The sequence below is a fragment of the Botryllus schlosseri genome, chromosome 5 (genome assembly GCF_051294905.1).
Source record: "Botryllus schlosseri isolate E-star chromosome 5, Bs_hap1, whole genome shotgun sequence".
Taxonomy (NCBI): Eukaryota; Metazoa; Chordata; class Ascidiacea; order Stolidobranchia; family Styelidae; genus Botryllus; species Botryllus schlosseri.
This window is the reverse complement of record NC_137240.1, coordinates 10,577,756-10,597,632: the sequence shown is the minus strand read 5'-3', so window position 1 is coordinate 10,597,632 and position 19,877 is coordinate 10,577,756. Positions and strand designations below refer to the sequence as shown.

At 40.5% G+C, this 19,877-nt stretch overlaps 2 protein-coding genes across 2 annotated transcripts in view; both read right to left on the bottom strand.

Moving 5' to 3' along the window:
- Positions 1–2,666: 2,666 nt before the first annotated feature.
- Positions 2,667–10,516, bottom strand: LOC145438978 (low-density lipoprotein receptor-related protein 2-like). Its single transcript, XM_080316383.1, has 8 exons — positions 10,378–10,516; positions 9,627–9,806; positions 9,047–9,257; positions 8,427–8,485; positions 6,020–6,110; positions 4,662–4,824; positions 3,552–3,596; positions 2,667–2,983 (listed from the first exon to the last, which is right to left on the bottom strand). The coding sequence occupies exons 1-8, from the start codon at positions 10,499–10,501 to the stop codon at positions 2,831–2,833; spliced, it is 1,026 nt and encodes a 341-aa protein (XP_080172509.1). The 5' UTR covers positions 10,502–10,516; the 3' UTR covers positions 2,667–2,830.
- Positions 10,517–10,569: 53 nt separating this feature from the next.
- Positions 10,570–19,877, bottom strand: part of LOC145438977 (low-density lipoprotein receptor-related protein 2-like) — an 85,970-nt gene continuing 76,662 nt past the window's right edge. The window contains exons 88-94 of the mRNA XM_080316382.1: positions 18,928–19,028; positions 18,744–18,862; positions 16,470–16,617; positions 12,939–13,115; positions 12,680–12,833; positions 12,280–12,405; positions 10,570–10,735 (exon numbers count right to left, since the gene is read on the bottom strand). Coding sequence (XP_080172508.1) covers positions 10,585–10,735; positions 12,280–12,405; positions 12,680–12,833; positions 12,939–13,115; positions 16,470–16,617; positions 18,744–18,862; positions 18,928–19,028 — 976 coding nt within the window. The 3' untranslated portion in view covers positions 10,570–10,584. The remainder of the gene's footprint in view (positions 10,736–12,279; positions 12,406–12,679; positions 12,834–12,938; positions 13,116–16,469; positions 16,618–18,743; positions 18,863–18,927; positions 19,029–19,877) is intronic.

The following is a 19,877-nucleotide window of genomic DNA, read 5'->3' as shown; positions in this document are numbered from 1 at the left end:
CGAGTGACAACTATGTTTCAGTAGAGGTTTCAGCTTTTCCGTGGCTGCTTCCTGGCCACAGATTTTTCTGTGACCGGCCACAGATATCTCATGGCTGGTCACATCAAAATCCGTGGCCAGTTGGTGGCCACGGGAATGCTGAAAGTCCATCTCATATTTTCTAACGAAAGTATCGCTGAATATAATTTAGATACCGGGTTGAGTGGTTCCGTTCACACCGCATTGTCGCCTATTCATCAATTATTTCATCACAGTAAGTATGGCCCCCATAACGTTTGAAACTACCGTTTCGCAATCTAGCGATTACCTATTATTCCTAGCAGCCCATGACGTGTCCTATATTTGGAATAGTGGACTTAGACTTTTTTATTGTTAGACCTGTTTTAGCAGACCACCGTTGGAACTTTCTGGACAAAAGACATGAAATATATTTTCCGCTTTTGTGTATTTCTTTCAATCAATCACTAATCAATAGGGCAAGTTTTTGTTGCAGTTAAATCGTGGAAAGTTGCATTTATTTTTGAAAAAAGTTGAAAAGTTGCAGAAGTTGCATTTCGACCACATTTTGCTCGGTTGACTAAAAAAAGGTCAATTTTTCGGCTCAGCTCCCGGAATACTCGTAAAAGCGTTACTTCGGTGCTGATTTACGGTGTTTCAGTCAAATTTGGCCGTGTATTTCATCAAAATCAAAAATACTTTCATGAAAAATGCAGAAAGTTGCAAAAAATTGCATGGAAAAAATGGACAAAAGTTGCAAAAAGTTGCACTATAAGATTCCTTCAAACAGCTTAAAATAGCATTCTACATATCTTACGAGTATTTAGGAAGCTGCAGGAAGCTGTAAAAAAAAGTTGCAAAAACTTGCTCTACTAATCAATAATAATATATACGTTGAGTTCTAAATATAGTTTCAGATCTTTTGTCTGGAGAGCATAGGCTACATGATGAAGTATAAAAGCTATACACTGTAGCCTATGGCATTTTACGATCTGCACTATTTTAATTAACGTATACTAATCGCGCAAAGTGTTTAAGTCGTATCCGACACAATTTCTCCGTATTGCTTTTCGACTGAACTAAGGGTCTTATAATATGGGGGAGGGAGCCATGCCATGATATTCCTTAAAACCGGGTGTTCGAGTAAGCAAAGGATTAATATCGCATTACCATATCAATACTGTCATTTACATCCAATGATGTGGACGACTGCTTAGTGCTTATTCTGTCAAAAATTGACACCTCCTGGGATGCATTAATATGGATCAAGCTCGCTACACCTTCCGCATAGCGCTATTGACAGCCCATGCGAACGAATTACGAACATTTTTACAACTACTTACTTACTTTAGTAGATTTGAAGTCACTAAATTCTACTTCTACTTCAAGTAGTTTCAGGTTGCTTATGAAAGAAGTACTTTTACTCGTACTTGAGTAGATTTCTTCGTCGCTACTTCTACTTCTACTTGAGTAGCTTTCTTGACTACTTTGACCACCTCTGGTGATATGATGATACGGGAGCGCGAAATTTTTCACTAACAGATATTGCCGGGGGATCGACCGTGATTTCGGAGATTTAAGATACCCGTATGTTTTTATTCGCATGACGTGTTTCATCTCCCGTCTTTTGACAGGTTGCTTAACCAATATTTCTGAGAACTCTTTTAATAATTCACCGCAAGGGGTTTGCTCACTTGTATCATAACATTAAATGACTCCTATGCGGGATTTTATGAGTCTTTTGCTATGAATTGCTGAAACGTCTACTTGCACTTATGTCAACGCATAGTATCTTAATCATAGTATCTTGGTCTACGAATACGTCTCCCTCTGGACGTATAGACCTATCTTGGACTTGACTCGTTGGATTACAAGTTTACAACCAAGAAACGAACGATAAGACTGCCTGCCTCGCACAAGAACTTTTGATCAGAAATCCCAATCCGTTATACTCTCGGATTGTATGAATATGTGCGATTGTGCGTGTTATGAACTTCTTTCATAGCTATGTACATTGTACAATTGAGATACTTTCGAATTTATATCTGGTTCAGTAAAGACTACATGCATTGGAACAGTGGTGGCCCTACGAACGGGGGGGGGGGGGGGGGGGGGGGCTGGGCGAGACTTACCGGGGGCGCCCCCTTTAAGTATCCAAGCGTAACTTCTGGGCGACTGCCCACCCCAAAAGCCACCACTGCATTGGAACGGTTACAAGAAATCCTCATCGTGTCGTGCGTGGTCTGTGTCTACAATGCAGGCTGTTGCGTGTTACATCATACTAATAGCCTACACGTGAGTGAGTCAGTTACGTCGGAAAATACATTCTGTGAAGCGAAGTACCCAAGCAACCTTCTGACGTCAGATAACAACACATTAACATTCACACTGCGTTATAAGATCCTCCTATCTGCTAATTATGTCGCATTGTACATTGTGTGTCTTGGACAGAGGAAAATATTAATGCCTACGATTACTTTAAAACTCTTTTCTAACATACCGACTATATGCTTGCCCGCGATTGCATTTCTAAGCAACTTGGTTGGAGTCGAAAGCTCAGAAGTAGAAATACAAGGAGCGTGTAAAAACCTGAATCGAGAAATCAGAACACATCTGAATCCTTCGCTACTAATCGCCTTATCCAGACCAACCGCACGACAAAAAAACACTCGCGCATACACACATTATATATTTAAATCGTATCCGCAAAATGACGTACAGTATGAAAGCGTTATATTGCATGAAATTTCAACTACAATAAGGCAAAGCACGATTCTGTTCAAACAGCACGGGCAAATCAAAGCCGACCGATAAGGTAAAAATAGAAGACATATCAAGCGTCCGAGATATCGACAGAATAATCGTGATCCATAAGTTTCGATTTATCCTTGTAAGACGGGTTCCTATAACCGGCCCGCATGTGAGACAGTTCAGGTTCCACGCCGGTTTCGGTCATCGATGGTTCTGGTAGGCCGGTTGGCGGCGACTGGAATACACATAGCAGCTACAGTATAGTAGTTACCTTGCTCAGCAGTAATATACATAAGGCGACAGCGTAGAATATCAGACCATCGCAAACACAGTTTGATTGCGCCAAGTGGAGATGTACGGGATTGGATTTACAAAAGAGTTCTTTTTAGAATGTGAAGAACGCCACTGCTTGAATTTTGAAGTTGGTAAAATGGAAATTTTCCCTCAGACGCTTCGAGAGCGCAGAGTCAACTCAGACTCAGGAGTTGTTTACAATGCATCACTGCTTCTCTGATTTCCCATCACTATTCATGACAAAGGGATAATGGTTTCATTATTATTGACAATAACCCGTATTGTTCCTAGACACAGAAGAAAATCAGTATTAAAATACTTCTACTTTTTCGTAGAGGTCAAGTAGGTTTTAACTATTGGTACTACTACTCAACAACATTTCTTTTATTCTCGACATCGTTGAGGGAGTATTATCACAGCGTCACCGAGGAGTCGCATTGTTGCTGAACATTTTGAGCATACACTAAATATTAATCTGAACCGTAGCCACGGACAGTTACGAATCTTACTTTTCCAAATCCGGGATTATCGAATGACGCAGGATCGGCTGACTCCTGTAAAGAGAAAACCATGAGGCTTTAATTTGTTGATAACTAACTTTCCGGTGTCGATTAATCAAGTCTACACATCTGGTATTCATCACTAGCATAAATCGAGATGAATCCAGGAATTCAAATGCAGTATAAATATTTGAAAAGCCTCTGATTCATAATATACTTATTTTTCCCACTCAAAACATGTTTTTTAAACAGACAAAAGACAGTTTCTGGGAATATTTCTCAATTATCGGTCCTGGTATACGAGACTTGATAAAGTTATATAGAATTTGTCGAGTTATATGACTTGGTCGGAGTCATGCGAAATGACTCGAGTGCAAGTCCAGTCAATACACAAATTGACTCGAGTCGAGTCAAGTCATTATTCATTTTTAAGAAAAAGACTCGAGTCAATAAACAATGCAAGTCGAGTCATAACAGCGCTGCAATACAGTGATGGGGACATCCCAAAACTAATTTCTACTTTACAAAATCAAGGGTGCAAGAAGTAAGGAGTTTTGCCTAAAAACTGTTGAAGTAGGATTATAAGTACCACTTGACCACTGAAATACTGCAATAAGTCAGAACTAGCACGATTGCTACAAAAAATTATAAGTACTTGTTACTGATTATCTCTATCAGCAATGCTATAACTAGTACGAATAAGTGATAAAATTATTGCCACAACCTGTATTCCTTCTGGCGATGTAACTAACACACGGACATCCACCTCCGTGAAACTACTAGACCAGTGGTTCCCAACCTGGGGGGGGGGGGGCGTGAAAGCTCTGAAGGGGGGCGCGAAGAAGCGGTCAACTGAAAATAAATTTTGCGCTTTCCGCGATTTACCTCTAATTCACGCGTGTTTCTTTATAAATACACCAGATTTCATATTTTTCAATTCTCTCATCAACGGTTATAATCTTCCATGCCATCAAACAATCTGTTGGGGTTGCTAGCATCCCGGTTGGATTTTGTGATATGGCAATAAGAGGGGCGCGAAATTTTTCACTATCATAAAGGGGGGCGTGTCTTAAAAAAGGTTGGAAACCACTGTACTAGACGAACGACTATAATACGCACCTGAGTGAAAACACTGCCGCCTTCTTCGCCGGAAATGCCACTGTCGTCTTTCTCGTACCTCACGGCGTTGGGATTGTCGAAAGCAGATTCTTTAGTGTTAGAGAATAGCGAACGCACGGACGAAGTCACTCCGCTGTACCAACTGGCGTCTTCGTCGGTACCACTGGGAAAGTAAAGTTATGTTTGACTGTTGTTGTTTGTGGTGTTCGTGGTGTTTGTAGACTACTATGTTCATTTACACCAAGCCGATTTTCATTATTTTAATTCCGTAGCTTCCGACTTGTAGCACGGCCCCCTTCTAGGCTATTATAAGACACCGCTTACACGGATGATATGGCGAGAGACTACATAAACCTCCAACACTTAGGCAGGAATTGTGGAGTCGACCTCGGTCGGACTCGAACCTGCAACCCATCGGTGTTGCAGCTGTGGATCGTACCACTACGCTATTTCGCCACTCAGTGGTGTGTTTGACTTTGAGTCTATAGTTAGTAAATTTGTAAACACACAGATCAAAAAATGAGCTACAGTCTTTAGCCAACAACTAGAATTGGAAAAAAATTGTGAACAGATGCCTTCAGTAACGCAACACTTCTAATTTTGAATAACATTTTCATATCACATCACCTAGGCCCAGGTAGGTGTCTGATTTCAAGGACTATTCCAAGTCGTGTCGACACCTTCCTATCTTTTCATTGTATCACAGTCTTGTGGTGTTTTGAAAAGATGAAATTCCTTATAAAACATACACTGATAGTAAAATAAACCTGAATATTTTTCGCTGACACTCGTCTGCGGTAATCTTCAGGAACTAGCAGAGAATTGAAGAGAACATTGTATATCAACTCAACAATAATATCAGGGATATCTTGAGTTCTAGATATTCCTGAATCATATAACATACTTTTTCAGAGTGCTGAAAACCATCAAGTAGCAACAGAAGTACTCTACATTCATATCCAGTCAAGTAAGTAGTGCAAGAAGTAATCCTGTTTCAGTACTCCGTAAGAGTAGAAGTACTCCGTTCAGATAAGCTCTGCATAACGGTACTAGTGACTGAGTGGTAATGATTTTAGCGTACTTTTGGTACTATTGGATGGTTTCGAGTATTCTAGGCAAAACTAGGCCTAGAATACTTACTTTTATACACATTTGTAAATCACGTCACTTCTAATTGTACTTGAGTACAAATTTACGACATCATTTCTACTTGAGTACCCATAATGACTACTTAACCAGTTGTTAAGACTCGTGACGTTATCACAGTCTATACTCGAATATTGAAACACTCAATTATGCCAAGTCCTACCAATAACGGATAACCATATTACAGCAGAGCCTAGTACAGTTTGCATTACCTGTCTTTTCCACTTCTTTGTATACAGAAATAGACTGCAATTCCCGCGATTATCAGAACGGCCAACACAGGCAGTACGATGGCGACGACATCTGGAATAAAACAGAAAATTTCAGCATGCATTCAACGAAAATTGAATTACGGGTGACGAGACAGGTGTTGGTAATGTACGTTAAACCGCGTATCCAGGCGCGTAGCCAGCCGAAAAATAAGGGGGGGGGTTTGGATTAAAAGGGGGGGGGGGGTTTCGATTTTTTCCGAATTTAGTAACGTAGCATCGATTCATTAGGGTTAAGTACATGCGATGCGTAAATAACGATTATACAACATCCCCGTGTTGGCGATTATAGGCGTATGATAAGCTTGTCGACGAGTCCGGAAGTGCTGTTAATTAGCGACTCCCTGATCTGTCGTGAACAATGAAATACGCACGCGTCGAACATTCGAATACGAGCGCTTATTAACGCGCTGAACAATTAAATTCGCGCGCTTATCAAAGCGTCCAACAACTAAATACGCCCGCTCATCAATGCGTCTTGCGTCTTACGTAGCCTCGGCGACGATTTGCGCAAGTAAAAATGTACGAGTTTTTATGGAATATGTGCTATAATGACGCCGATTTCAGGTGGTTCAAACCTTACCTCTTATAACTCAAGCCTACTGGACTATAACTGAAGACTAGTGGAAATCAATTACGCATGTACGCACGCGTCGAACATGATTGCGGACATTCGATGTCATTCAGTTACAAGATGTCACTCTTTAATCACAATCGCTAATCAGCTTATACTTAATAGCGTTTTATCTAAGCCATCGAGAAATAGGAGCCAACGCATGGTAGGCCCAAGACGCGGTAGTTAGGCTAGCGATATCTTTAGTACTAGGCCTATTGCAGATGCGATTGTGTAGGCCAGCGAAGATATCGTGCACACCTAGCCAATGTAGATGTGATTGTGAAGGCCAGTGACGATATCATGCGCACAGGGCCTATTGCAGATGTGATTATTCAAGCCAGCGGAATTAGGCTTGTCGGAGACGCGGTAAATCAGGCTAGCAATGATTGCCGAACGCGCGACAATGAATGACCCGATTTCGCCAATCATCTCAGCGGGAGATCGTGTCGCGTTACATTGTGCAGTACAATGCGCACGGACGAATCTCCGCTAATTAGCAACACGCCTTTCGTTAATTGGCCGCGCCTTTCGTTAGTTCGCCTCGCGCAATACTGATAATACGACTTATTGAATTGCAACCGAGTATTAGCGTCAGAGTGGTCATTTAAAAAGAGCAAGGTTTCGCGTTAAAGGAGGGGGTTTCGCGTTTCTAAAGGAGGGGGTTTCGACCCCCGAAACCCCCCCCCCTGGCTACGCGCCTGCGCGTATCGAATCCAGCATTTACGTCAGGCCAATGAATCACTGGCAAATTTGGTCAACTAGAGAATCTGCAGTTTTTCCAAATTAGATTAGAAAAAGAATTACTGAATTTTCCAAAACATAGAGAGAAAGAGAGAGAGAGAATTTATTCAGTTCCATGAACATTGAAAATACGTAGATTGATGAATAGAAAGCAAAGTAAGGCATATATAATTCAATTCAGAACTAGGCTGTAGCGAAGGGATTTGGAGACCATCAAGTCAGCTACAGCCTGAAAGAATGGTTGTAATATGAAACTCAAAACAAAATATAATACGTTCGCAAAGCAAAAAATTATAACATGTTCGCAATGTATCAAAACAGATGAAAAACTAAATGGGAACATTCATAGTAGGTAACCTAAAGAATGGTCAAGATGACACATTGCCAAGTACAAATTGCTAGTGATCAAATGTGGTCAAGAACGATGAAATTTATGCCAAACAGTACGAACCAGGAACAGATGCAGTCGCACATTGTGAATATAGATATCCAGTAAACTATTGGGCCTCAAAAAGGTCCAGTGCTTCAGTTGATTGAAACAGAATACAACGCAATGTCCCTCAAACAAAAACTCGTTGAATGTGTCAAGATTTGAAGATTTAGACCGGGGATTCCCAACTTGGTGGCCATTAGCCTTTTCCCAGGAGGCATAATATTAAAATTATCATCTTTACATCTACTCCACACTACAGCAAAAGAAATAAATCATAATTTATTAAAAATGGCAGTACAACAATAAGATACTTCTTGATCTTGAGTTCACATCCCCCCACATAACCTAGCCAGCAATTAAGACATTATCAGAGCAAAAACGAGCTCGACCTTCACATAAACTGTACTAATGTAATATAATGTAAGGTTAGGAACCCCTTATTTAGACTGAGATCTAAGTTTCGTTGCACAAGAATTACAGGCGAGATGACCAAGCACCAATATCGATAGAAAAATGCCAGTTGAGATTTATCCAAAATGAAACAAAAGCATCGTTCTCACTTGTCGCCTGGCCAGTAGATTGGATCTCGCAATTAACTCCCGACAAATTCGGCGGACACCTGTGAAATTGCATCGCATTACCAACATCAAAGCGACAGCAAATTCATTCAAGTACTGATTACAACAAGGTCGAAAAACGATAGCATATCATAAACCTCACAGCACCGTTGGGACATGAGGAAAATGCTTTTAGCACAAGCAAGAATTCGTTTCATCTGTGCGCTTTACGCAACAAATCGATCAGTTGCATCTGTAGTCGGCATTGCTGTGTCGGAATAAGCACACATATTGGCTGGGTTAATGAATAGACCAAAGCTGTGATGATATCATTATATTGAAACGTGGAAGCCTGTGCTGGTTTTCATACTCAGAGGGTGGGGTGGTTCCATTGCCGCAACCAGATTTTAGAGTTAATTTTCGTAATCAGTGCCACAGTAGCTTCCGATTAGGACCAGTTATATTGAATTTTACCGCTCAGGTCATTAGCTATAGGAAAACCAATTATACTGCTTTTGTACCGCGAAGCAGCAAACCGCTCTGGTTGTTTAAGAGTGACGACCAGAGTTGCGTATCTATCCATAGGTTAGCAATCTATAGTTGTACCAATGAAAATTCCTTACTTGCATCCTAGGACTCCATCTGTAAGATCACAAATCCCGCCATTGACACAGGAGCACACCGCCGGCGGAGGCACCTCAGGTTCGAGCCCCGCGTCGCATCTCGTAGCGCTGCCGGGTTCGAAACTCGTACCGTCTGGGCAAGCGCAAGTGTAGGAGTCGGGACGCAACAGGCACAGGTGACTGCAGTAATTCTCCTTGCATCGCGTCTTCACTGAAGAAACAGAATGAGTAGGCTATTATGCATCGTAAGAGAATAATCTAAACGCCCACCATGCGTCATAAGCACGTCCAGATATAGTCAGTAACAAAGTAGGCTACTTCTGTTTAACAGTTTTTCGCTTTCTACTTGACTTTTTTTCAAACTACTTATCACTAGAGTACGCTTCAGAACTTCATTTTCAAATTCTTCTTGAACTGGTTTCGACGTGTATTCGAAATTCCACTTCTACTTGCAATTATGTGGAATTTTACATTGTTGCTTCTACTTCTAATCGAGTAGCAACGTTGAATAGTCTGACCACCTCTAAACGTGGTTCAAGGTCGAAAAAAGCACAGTTTACTGCCGAGAAAGTAAACTTACCCGTTGAGTCGTACTTGTACCGTTGCCAAATCTTAACTCCGGTCGGCCGTCTGATGCCCTGCATTACCGTGGACGGTATTCCGTCCCCGAATTTATTTTCTCTCATCACAGACTGCTTCGTCTGCGACGTCCAGTAGACGGTGTTCTCGAAAACGTCAATACCGGTCGGATTTCCGATGTCTAGAAAAGGAGACTCGTTGATAGGAGCAAAATTACCGCTCAATTTATCGCTGAATCGTAATCTGGAAAACATACTCTTTCAAATGTCTGTAAAATATTATAAGAAAAAAAGCTTGAGGCCTATGAAACTATGATTTCAAGACGTCGTACTTTGCTAATGTCCACTCCTTTGCCCCTACTTTTCGATTCCTGATGAAATATGGCCGAAAAATTATGAAATAGGCTTTAAAAATCTTGAAAACTGTTTTGATCAAGAGACATAGCCTAATCTTCAACGATTAAATGTTCATATTTAATGTCTATTCACTTATTATTATGCCTCCTCAGCAATCAATATCACATACAGCTTGAAGAACTAAATTATGAAAGGAATTGGGTTATAATTTACTCCTACTTCTTGAATAAAAGTTATTATCAAGCATATTTCAAAAGACGTAATCAGAAATAGAACGCTTTGCCGATGTTGGTCACTTTCGAACAGAACAGCAGCCTGGGCACAGATATCGAGGGTGTCAATCAGTGAGTTCTGATTGTAAATTGTAATTGCCGCCCCTATAGAAAGATTGCTCACCCCCTCTTGTGATCAACTTTAAATCGCGTCCTCTGTCGTTCACTGACCAAATCGTATTTCCTTTCTCGTCCGACAAGTAAATTCTAAATACAACACAACACTTACATCGTAGCAGTGAAACCATGAAACATGACGTGATACCTAAATTTGAAAATTAACAGCCATAACAATTCATGTGTCTCTGGCTACATGAGGTCAAACTTTATTTTAAGTAACTTGCCTTCCTTCGTTTTGGTAATCAATCGCGATTCCAGATGGATAATCCAGGAATATGTCGTCTATTTTCTTCATGCCATCACCGTCCATTTGAGCCGTATACAACGCGGTCTCAGCACCGACAGTTGTCCAGTACATCATGCTACAAAACCATCACCATAACAATAAAAACATGAAGATCAAAACTTAGGACTGATAATTGATGTTTTTGTGTTGTTGTGTTGCCCTACCTCGCCCAGACATTGCTTCATTGATCATTTGCTACCATCGTTTAATTTTTTTAAATATTTTATTTTATTAACTACCGTAACATTTTTTACAGCCAGACTGTTTAGAGTCAAGTGTACCTGTTTGATGCTGGTGTGATCAGACTAGATGACCTTCACGGTCTTATCGATCATTCCTATCTAATACCGAATACTGTGCATGCATATTTTCTGTACCACCACCACTGCCGTGTGTTATGTATTTTGGTTGGATGAAAATAAAGACTCTCTCTCTCTCTCTCTCTCTAGGTTCCCTTGGATTTTGATGTTAATAAGACACAATACTCCTAAAATAAATGCTTGACACAGAGATGCAAGCTACAGTAAATGGGAGCTTATTTGAAGCCTGTATGCCAGAGCACAATTATTTCAATCTTAGTCCTGTATTGTGGGTCTTGCAACTGCTCACAATTGAAGAGTCCAACTTGGGCTACGAAACCAGTGAACTAAGGTCAGATTTGCTTTCAGTCTTAAAGTGATTTCCAAATTGTGCGCACGCCCGCGACATACCTTTGAGAGCAAGGATTTTCTGCTCTTTTGAAATTAAAGTAAAAAAAGAAATTCAGCAAAGGATGTTGATACGCTTATGAGAAAACCACTACAAACAAGGCTACTGCTTCCCTTCCAAATTGAAGAAATTTACCAGCAACACTCGCATTAAGGGACTGATGAAATTTCGTAAAATTTAAGGTTACATATTTCACATATCCTTGTAGCCATCCTTAATTCGACTTGGATCACTAAGAACTTGGCAGGTTCGTAACCAAGTCACAAGGTTCCGAGTCACGAGTCAATCTCACTTTTATAGTTTTGACTAGAGTCAAGTCGAGTCATTTTCAATTCACCACCGAGTCAAGTCCAAGTCACGGAGTAGAGGGTCGAGTCCGAGTCGTAGTGTTTTGACTCGAGTCTGAGTCCAAGTCATTGTGTTTACTTCAGAGTTAACGCTATGTCAAACCCACTTTTTACAGCTCTGCTCGGTGATATCGAATGCTTTGCATTCATAATATACTAATTTTCCTCACTTTTAACGGTTTCTGGTAGCATTTTTAAGTACCACTACTGACAAAGGTAATAATAATAGTGTGATAACTTTACTCTTCTTCGAAATTACAATGAAATGCCCGTCTTGGTAGACCTAGTATTGAGACATATGACTCGTTCCAAGTCATCCGCAATGACTCGAGTACAAGTCGGGTCATTTTTAATTTTCAAGAAAATGACTCGAGTTAAATTGAGTCACCAAAAAATTGTGACTCTAGTCTGATACGAGTCGAGTCATGACTCGAGTTATTATACGACCCTGAAACTTGGTGTATTCCGTGGACTGGGGTGAATGAGTTTTAAGCAAACATTGAAAGTGTGTACCATTCCGAAAAACAAGCACTGAGCAAGATTACACAGAAAACTTGCTACTCACCCTTTTGCCGGGTGCAAAGCGATAGCCAAAGGTTGATCGATTCTGTTCAAAAGCGTCCTGCGATACCGCCCGTCTATCAACGCCACCGAGATTGTGCCTTTCTCCATGTCAGTCCAGTAGATATTTCTGTTACAGTATAGCGGTGCAGGTAGTAGCTGTTGGGTGCCAATTATTCTGTACACTACTCGGGATACGTGCTTTTGTGTTAGTGTGTTTTATCTAGGCTGCTGAGTATCGCACATGCGGCTGATTGATTGCTCGTTAACTGAATTATTGGGTAGATGTTCGTGGACAATTAATGTACAGGGCGAATTTGGTTGTTGCGTTGCTGTTGTGCTCATGTAACAGTTCTGTTATATTCTCTAAGACATATTTCGCACAGGATATAAACATTACAAACCTGCTGACCCAGTCTGCGGCGATACCGTTTGGCTGACCCAATCCTGTGATATTGAGATCCTGAGGAAAGGGAATATTGCTGGTGGAGGAGAAAGTCGTTGGCATGGCGCTACGGAATATTCTGGGTGTCACTGGATCTGCCACTCCCGGATTTCCTGAAGACATGTGCAATAACAATTGAGACGCTCAACAATGCAACAAGTCATGACTCATTATAACCCTGTTTTCAACGCAGCGATGCAAAAACAATATTATCTCACCGGCATCCGAAGCAGTGTCTGTCCAGAACACTTGACTGCTGGAGTCGTCCAGGAAAAGATAGTCGACGGCCGTTACGCGTATCTGTTGGTCCACCAATATCCCTTGACGATCGGAATCGAACATGTATGTACGAATCGAGTTCTCGTCAGGCGCCAGCAACATGGGTGACTTGCCTGGTACAGAATCAAATGCTTCTTGGAGGCACAGAACTTATATGCAATTGCGAAGTATATTCAAATTGCAATAAACCCGAATATTGTCGGATGACACTCGTCAGGGGTAATCGTCAGCAACTAGCAGAGAATTGGAAAGAACATTGTACACGATTGTTGAAACACGATGTTCTTTCCAACTCTTAACTAGTTGCCGATAATTACCCCTGTCGAGTGTCAGCTGAAAATATTCGTGTTCATTTCAATATGAATATACTATATGAACTGAAACACGGTCACTAGGGTTGTTCAGAATTGATCGACTTTCAAAATGTCGTGGTTTTCAGTCCGATTCCCATGCCTTATACCGTAAAAACATATTATAGGTACTTTTTTTTGTAATTCATCCCTTGCATCCGTGTGCACATTGAGCTGGAAGAATATCGGCTAAAAATAGGGGATTCCCCTAAAATTTGAGTGTCGCTATTCGGACTAGGCTAGTAAAACGTCATATATAAGCTGGTTTTATGTAGCTATTGCGGTTGGAGTGCTACATAACCTCACTATAGAAAGTATTGTCAGTCCAGGACACCATTTTCATGTCCCACACTGCCTTAGAACTCCTCAAAACTGCCTAAGACTGATAGTCATTTTGTTGGATCATATATCCTACACTCCTCAACCCTACCCGAGATTGTTCATCAATTGCCGGGATCACCACGTGCAAGAATACAACTGTAAATGTATCATTCACTCACAGCCACATTATAAACATCACATTGTTCAAAGGAAACGAAACAAAAAGGCAAAGAAACAGATCAACTTGGCACATTGCATTGCACTGAGATGCAAAGCTCACTAGAAGTCGTTTCGGAGGGAAATTTGAGGCCTTGGCAGTGCTGGCATAGTCTGCGTATTCCAACGCATTTGAGAAAGGCAAACTTCTTGGCAATCGAACTCTGGAGAGTGCTACAGGAAAAGCACAGGCTGATCTGTCATTTGAACTGCTGGAACTTTATAATTTAACAAATAATGTCAGAGCTCTTGTGTTTGACACAACACCCTCAAACAATGGAAAAAATAAAGGTGCGGTTCTGTTACTTGAAGAATTGATAAACAGGAAAGTTTTCTACTTTCTACTTCTGCTTGTCGCCATCATATTTATGAACTAGTCATCCGGGGATGTCTGGAAGTGAAGTGTGTTGGGATCTGCGACCACAGGCCCTGAAAACACAGATTTTAATACCTTCCAAGAAGTGGAAAGTTATTGATCAATTAAGAAGCTCTGAAACACTTCAGTTTGATGAATGCAGCTGGTTGGCGATCAAAGCTGATGAAGCTAAGCAAGAAATAATTGCACTGATGAAGCCATATAATGGAAAGCAGAAAGAAGTCTTGATAATAAATGACTACAGAGAATGTGCAACAGGCACCTTGGCGATTGTAGATGCCCAATATATTGATAATCGTTTTCGCAAGCCTGGTGCTACTAATAGCACTGGATGGATGAGTCAAGTGCTGTACTGCCAAAAATGTTCATGTGGAGAGAGCAAATGGGGTATTCTGAAGAGTTCATTAGAAAGTTGCCCTGTTTTATGTCCCAGCTTGGTTGAAAACTGGTAATGCATGTGACGCACAGTATATTGATCTCAAATTCCTTCATGGCATGACAGACTTTTCATTGTGCGATTTCACAGTTGCTGATGTGGCATATAAAAAGATGCGAGAACATCATTGGCATCTCACCGAGGAAACGGTGGTATCAACAATGTTCTCGGCTAAACCAAAGATTCCTGACAAAGTGAAGGAAGCGATGGCTGCTAAATTGCTGCAAATGCCAATCCTTGAACAATTTCGCAGAGGTAGGCTATACCTCTGAGTCTAATCTCTGACTCTGTCTCTGAGTCAATGAGTATGGTTGCTTTAATTGAACCAGAATCATGGTTTCTATTTAATGCTATACATGTCGAACATGATTGGTTTAGTCTTCCAGTTTCGGAATGGCATACTGATTCGCATTTCGTGACTGCTCAAGAATTTGTGAGTAGCGTTGAAATAGTTGACGGCGCAGCAGAGCGTTTGGTGAAATTGAATACCGACTTTGATGCTTTCAAAACAGATGACAAAGAACAGCGAGCAAGCCTCTTACAAGCCGTGGAAGATAACGGGAACAGATATGCCAATTTCTCTAAAGCAGCCATTTCATCCGGACCTGATTTAAGTAGTATTTGCCAAGTTGATCTGTTTCTTTTTGTTTCGTTTCCTTTGAACAATGTGATGTTTATAATGTGGCTGTGAGTGAATGGTACATTTACAGTTGTATTCTTGCACGTGGTGATCCCGGCAATTGATGAACAATCTCGGGTAGGGTTGAGGAGTGTAGGATAGGTGATCCAACAAAATGACTATCAGTCTTAGGCAGTTTTGAGCAGTTCTAAGGCAGTGTGGGACATGAAAATGGTGTCCTGAACTGACAATACTTTCCATAGTGAGGTTATGTAGCACTCGAACCGCAATAGCTACATAAAACCAGCTTATATATGACGTTTTACTAGCCTAGTCCGAATAGTGACACTCAAATTTTAGGGGAATCCCCTATTTTTAGCCGATATTCTTCCAGCTCAATGTGCACACGGATGCAAGGGATGAATTACGAAAAAAAGTACCTAGAATATGTTTTTATGGTATAAGGCATGGGAATCGGACTGAAAACCACGACATTTTGAAAGTCGATCAATTCTGAACAGCCCTAACGGTCACATTAGACAACTCTATTTCTACTTGACAGAGTTATAAGCAAAATTACTGACTCTTCACGTGTGGTATTGGCTCAAGCTTAAAGCACTTTTTGAATTTGTTGGCTTCACTTTTGAGAAGTGAAATTGTCATAGCAACTCGTCAAAATAGCCAGTGTATCACAGTAACTGAATATATTTTCGAATATGCAGCGATTTGTAAGTGAAGATGCACCCTGAAATTCTGAAAGTGGCCTCCTCCGATTAACTGCTGTAATAATGCAACCTCTCGATGAAGCTACTTTTTGAAACTATCTACTTGCGTATTTAAAGAGAATTTTGAAGGTATACAACTTCAATATAAAATTGAACATTATTGTCAGCGACTAGTAGAGATTTCAAAAGAACTTTTCCTATTTGAGTACTTTCAATATCTAGTTGCTATTAACATACCTTGAATATTACTACTACTCGTAATTCATTAGATATCGAGGATGCTGATTCTAGTTCTACTTTAGTGCCAAGCTGGCTACTTTGACCACATCAGTATCCTTGTTTCTCCAAATACAACAGTCACAGAAAATACACTTTTTTCACACACTACGTCATTCTCAAACTATTCCAGACAGTAACTATGTACCAGTGACGCGACATTCATCCCCGTCCTTTTCGTAGCCTTCGTAGCAATCGCACGAATAGGAACCTTTCAGATTTCGGCACTGCTGTTGACATGTGTCCCATTCGGTGCACTCGTCGATGTCAAGACAGAAATGAGTGTCGGCAGCGTTCACCTGAACAAGCGTGCAATATTGGCAGCCTGGGCACATAATTGAAATTCGTGCATGCTTTGTGAGTGTATAATTCGCAATTAAAGATAGTGAAGCATAAGGAAGTAAGCAGTGAGTCTTACTGGGTGAAATCAAGTCGGCTATCGGACTGATCCAGTACAATATTTGAATATAGCTTTCAATACAATATCCATTGTATAATAATATTTATTAACTCGAAGACTTTTCGGGTGCCTCTTCTCAAGATTTAACGGCACACTAAAGGGATTTAAACAGATTTAAAAGCAAACCAAAATGGCAAAGTATGACGCAACAATCAAAATCACAAACCATGAAATTCGCATTGTACCAATGGCAACAATAACAAACTATGAAGTATACGGACATACGGTGCTAAAAAAGCGGTTGCCAGTAAACTCGGCCCAAGGTAAATTCGGCCCGTCGAATTCGGCCCTCGGTAAATTCGGCCAGGGCCAGAGTAACAACAACAGTTACAATACCATTATCTAACCTGAACCCTAACCCTAATCCTAACCTAACCCTAATCCTAACCCTAATCCTAACCCTAATCCTAACCTAACCCTAATCCTAACCTAACCCTAATCCTAACCCTAATCCTAACCCTAACGCTAATCCTAACCCTAAACCTAACCCCTAACCTCCAAATCACTTGATAATATTATAATTATGTAATATAATACACATTATTAGTTCGTAATACAATTTCACACAATGTTCTCCAAGGGCCGAATATACCGATTGAATTCGGCTGTCGGTAAATTCGGCCCCGTAAACATCGGCATATATATATACATATACAATTGCATAGTATATTCATATTAAAATGAACCCGAATATTTTCGGCTGACACTCGTCAGGGGTAATCGTCAGCAACTAGTAGAGAATTCGAAAGAACAGCGTATATCAACAATCGTAACACAAAATATGACGTCACCAGCACGAAATGTCGAATACGAGAGCGTTCAATGTACTATTTTTAGATGATACACGAACTCTTTTTGTTGACACAGTTGATACAGTTCGTGTATCATCTAAAAATAGTACATTGAACGCTCTCGTATTCGACATTTCGTGCTGGTGACGTCATATTTTGTGTTACGATTGTTAATATACGCTGTTCTTTCGAATTCTCTACTAGTTGCTGACGATTACCCCTGACGAGTGTCAGCCGAAAATATTCGGGTTCATTTTAATATGAATATACTATTCAATTGTATATTGAAGTTCTGTACCTCAAAGAAGCTGTTCATATATACATATATATATTTATACGCATACCCTGTTCTCCAAATCACTTGATAATAATATAATTATGAAATTAATTCACATTAATAGTTGTTAATAAATTTTTATAAAAAATTCTCCGAGGGCAGAATTGACCGAGTAACCAGTGAATTGACCAGTGAATTCGGCCGTCGGTAAATTTGGTCCCCGTGAATATCCGCGCTATCTCCCGTGATTAAGCGATCTACGCATACCCTGACATCCAAATCACTTAATAATAGTATAATTATGTAATTAATTCATGTTAACGGTTGGTAATACATTTTAATACAATATTCTCGGTGGGCCGAATTTACTGATGTAATGGCCGAATTTGCCTGGGCTGAATTTACTTTGGGGCGAGTTTACTGGCAACCAAAATAGCAACACAATTCGTAAATAAACAGTTACACACACGAAACACATGCACTAATGGGAAATTTGTAGGTTATGGAGGAAATCTTTTTGTCTACATAAAATAGGTTTGTTCAACTGAATAATAGTAGACTCCAGCACTTTAAGATGAAACAAAGACCTACCACGCGCAATGACAGTGAACATATTGTCATCATAGTGCTGTGCACAGGCGAGGTTTTCACTCAAATGCTGACCGATTGACGAAGCATATGCTTGGTAATCGTCATAGCAGTCTGTTTTGGCAGCCAATTTGCACTGACGTGTGAGCTCCGTGCGAGTATTTGCGCATGTTTTTGACCGAATCAATTTTGGGATATGCTGCTTAATACGCTCAAACAAACTTTGAGATGTACGTCCTACATACCTACTATCACAGTGGCACTTGTATTGGTAAACAACATTACTTGCATTAAAGGCACCATAAATACCTTAAAGCCTTCGTCACAGGAACACACGTAAAATCCCGACATATTTTTGGAAGACGGGATCTCCTGACAGACTTGTTCGCAAGGGTTGCTCGCGCAGGTCAAGTTGTTTTCTCCTTTGTCTGAAATGCATCCAGTGTTAATTATGTACAGGATATATACAGATAAACTATAATAGTGGCCTTACGACATCCCAATTCGTCGGATAAATCTCCGCAATCATCGACGTCATCGCATTGCTTCATCTCATCGATGCATTTGTGGTTGATGCATTTGTATTGTCCGGGTCTGAAGCGACGTGTGAGAATGGGTTAACGAAAATCTTTCCACGCTCGGATGTAGTCCGTGTGTGTATTTCTAATGTTGTGACGTTGATACCAACTTTTACCGTGGGCCAAATCCCTCACAGCTGCACTAAGGTGATTTTTTAGTGCTCAAATTAATTGACTGAATTGATTTTAGTAACAAGAAATAACCTCATGGACCGTCGTTGAACTACGAAGTTTTTAGTAAGTCACAAGGAAAATAAAGATGGCATGGTAATACTGACTATAAACATGACAGCATTAACAATGCAGACAGTAGACCAAGGACACAATGAATTAATAATTTACTAGATGTGGTCACTTAATCACAAGTAAAAGTAGCAATTAAATATGTCAAAACTACTTCGAGCTTTTGACTACGCATACTTATAGCAGATTATCAGAGGCAACTACTTCCTAGTCATCCCCATGCCGGGTGCTAATTCAGCCAGCCGTCATGAAAGTTTCACTCTCAAAAACGATGCAAAGCTATCCCAAAACAGCTGTCAGCTGTGCGTTTTAAAAAGAAGAAAGTATTTTTGGGATAAGTTTGTATCGTTATTATGAATGAAATGGCCCCTGCGTTATCACAACTTTCACAACATTTTTTCGGAGATTGTACCTATCAGTGCAGTGGTTCACAACTGGGACTTGTGGAGAATTCAGGGGCTTCTGATGGGGAACATACAAACTTGAAAACCAAATATACATGGAGTATATACATATCTACGGAGGCATAACACCACGATTACCGCTACCAGTTCACTGGTCACTGTATTCACTGTATGCGTCGCAAATTTTATGGCGTGTTGTACGTGAAATTAATTTTGCA

What these genes read in the sequence shown, in the direction of transcription:
- LOC145438978 (XM_080316383.1), bottom strand. Translation starts at nt 10,501, where the DNA reads ATGGTTTCACTGCTACGATGTAAGTGTTGTGTTGTATTTAGAATTTAC. An exon ending in GTACAAGTACGACTCAACGG is followed by an intron (nt 9,258 to 9,626) that starts GTAAGTTTACTT and finishes CTGTTTCTTCAG; the next exon opens with TGAAGACGCGATGCAAGGAG. An exon ending in GCGGCAGTGTTTTCACTCAG is followed by an intron (nt 3,597 to 4,661) that starts GTGCGTATTATA and finishes TTCTCTTTACAG; the next exon opens with GAGTCAGCCGATCCTGCGTC.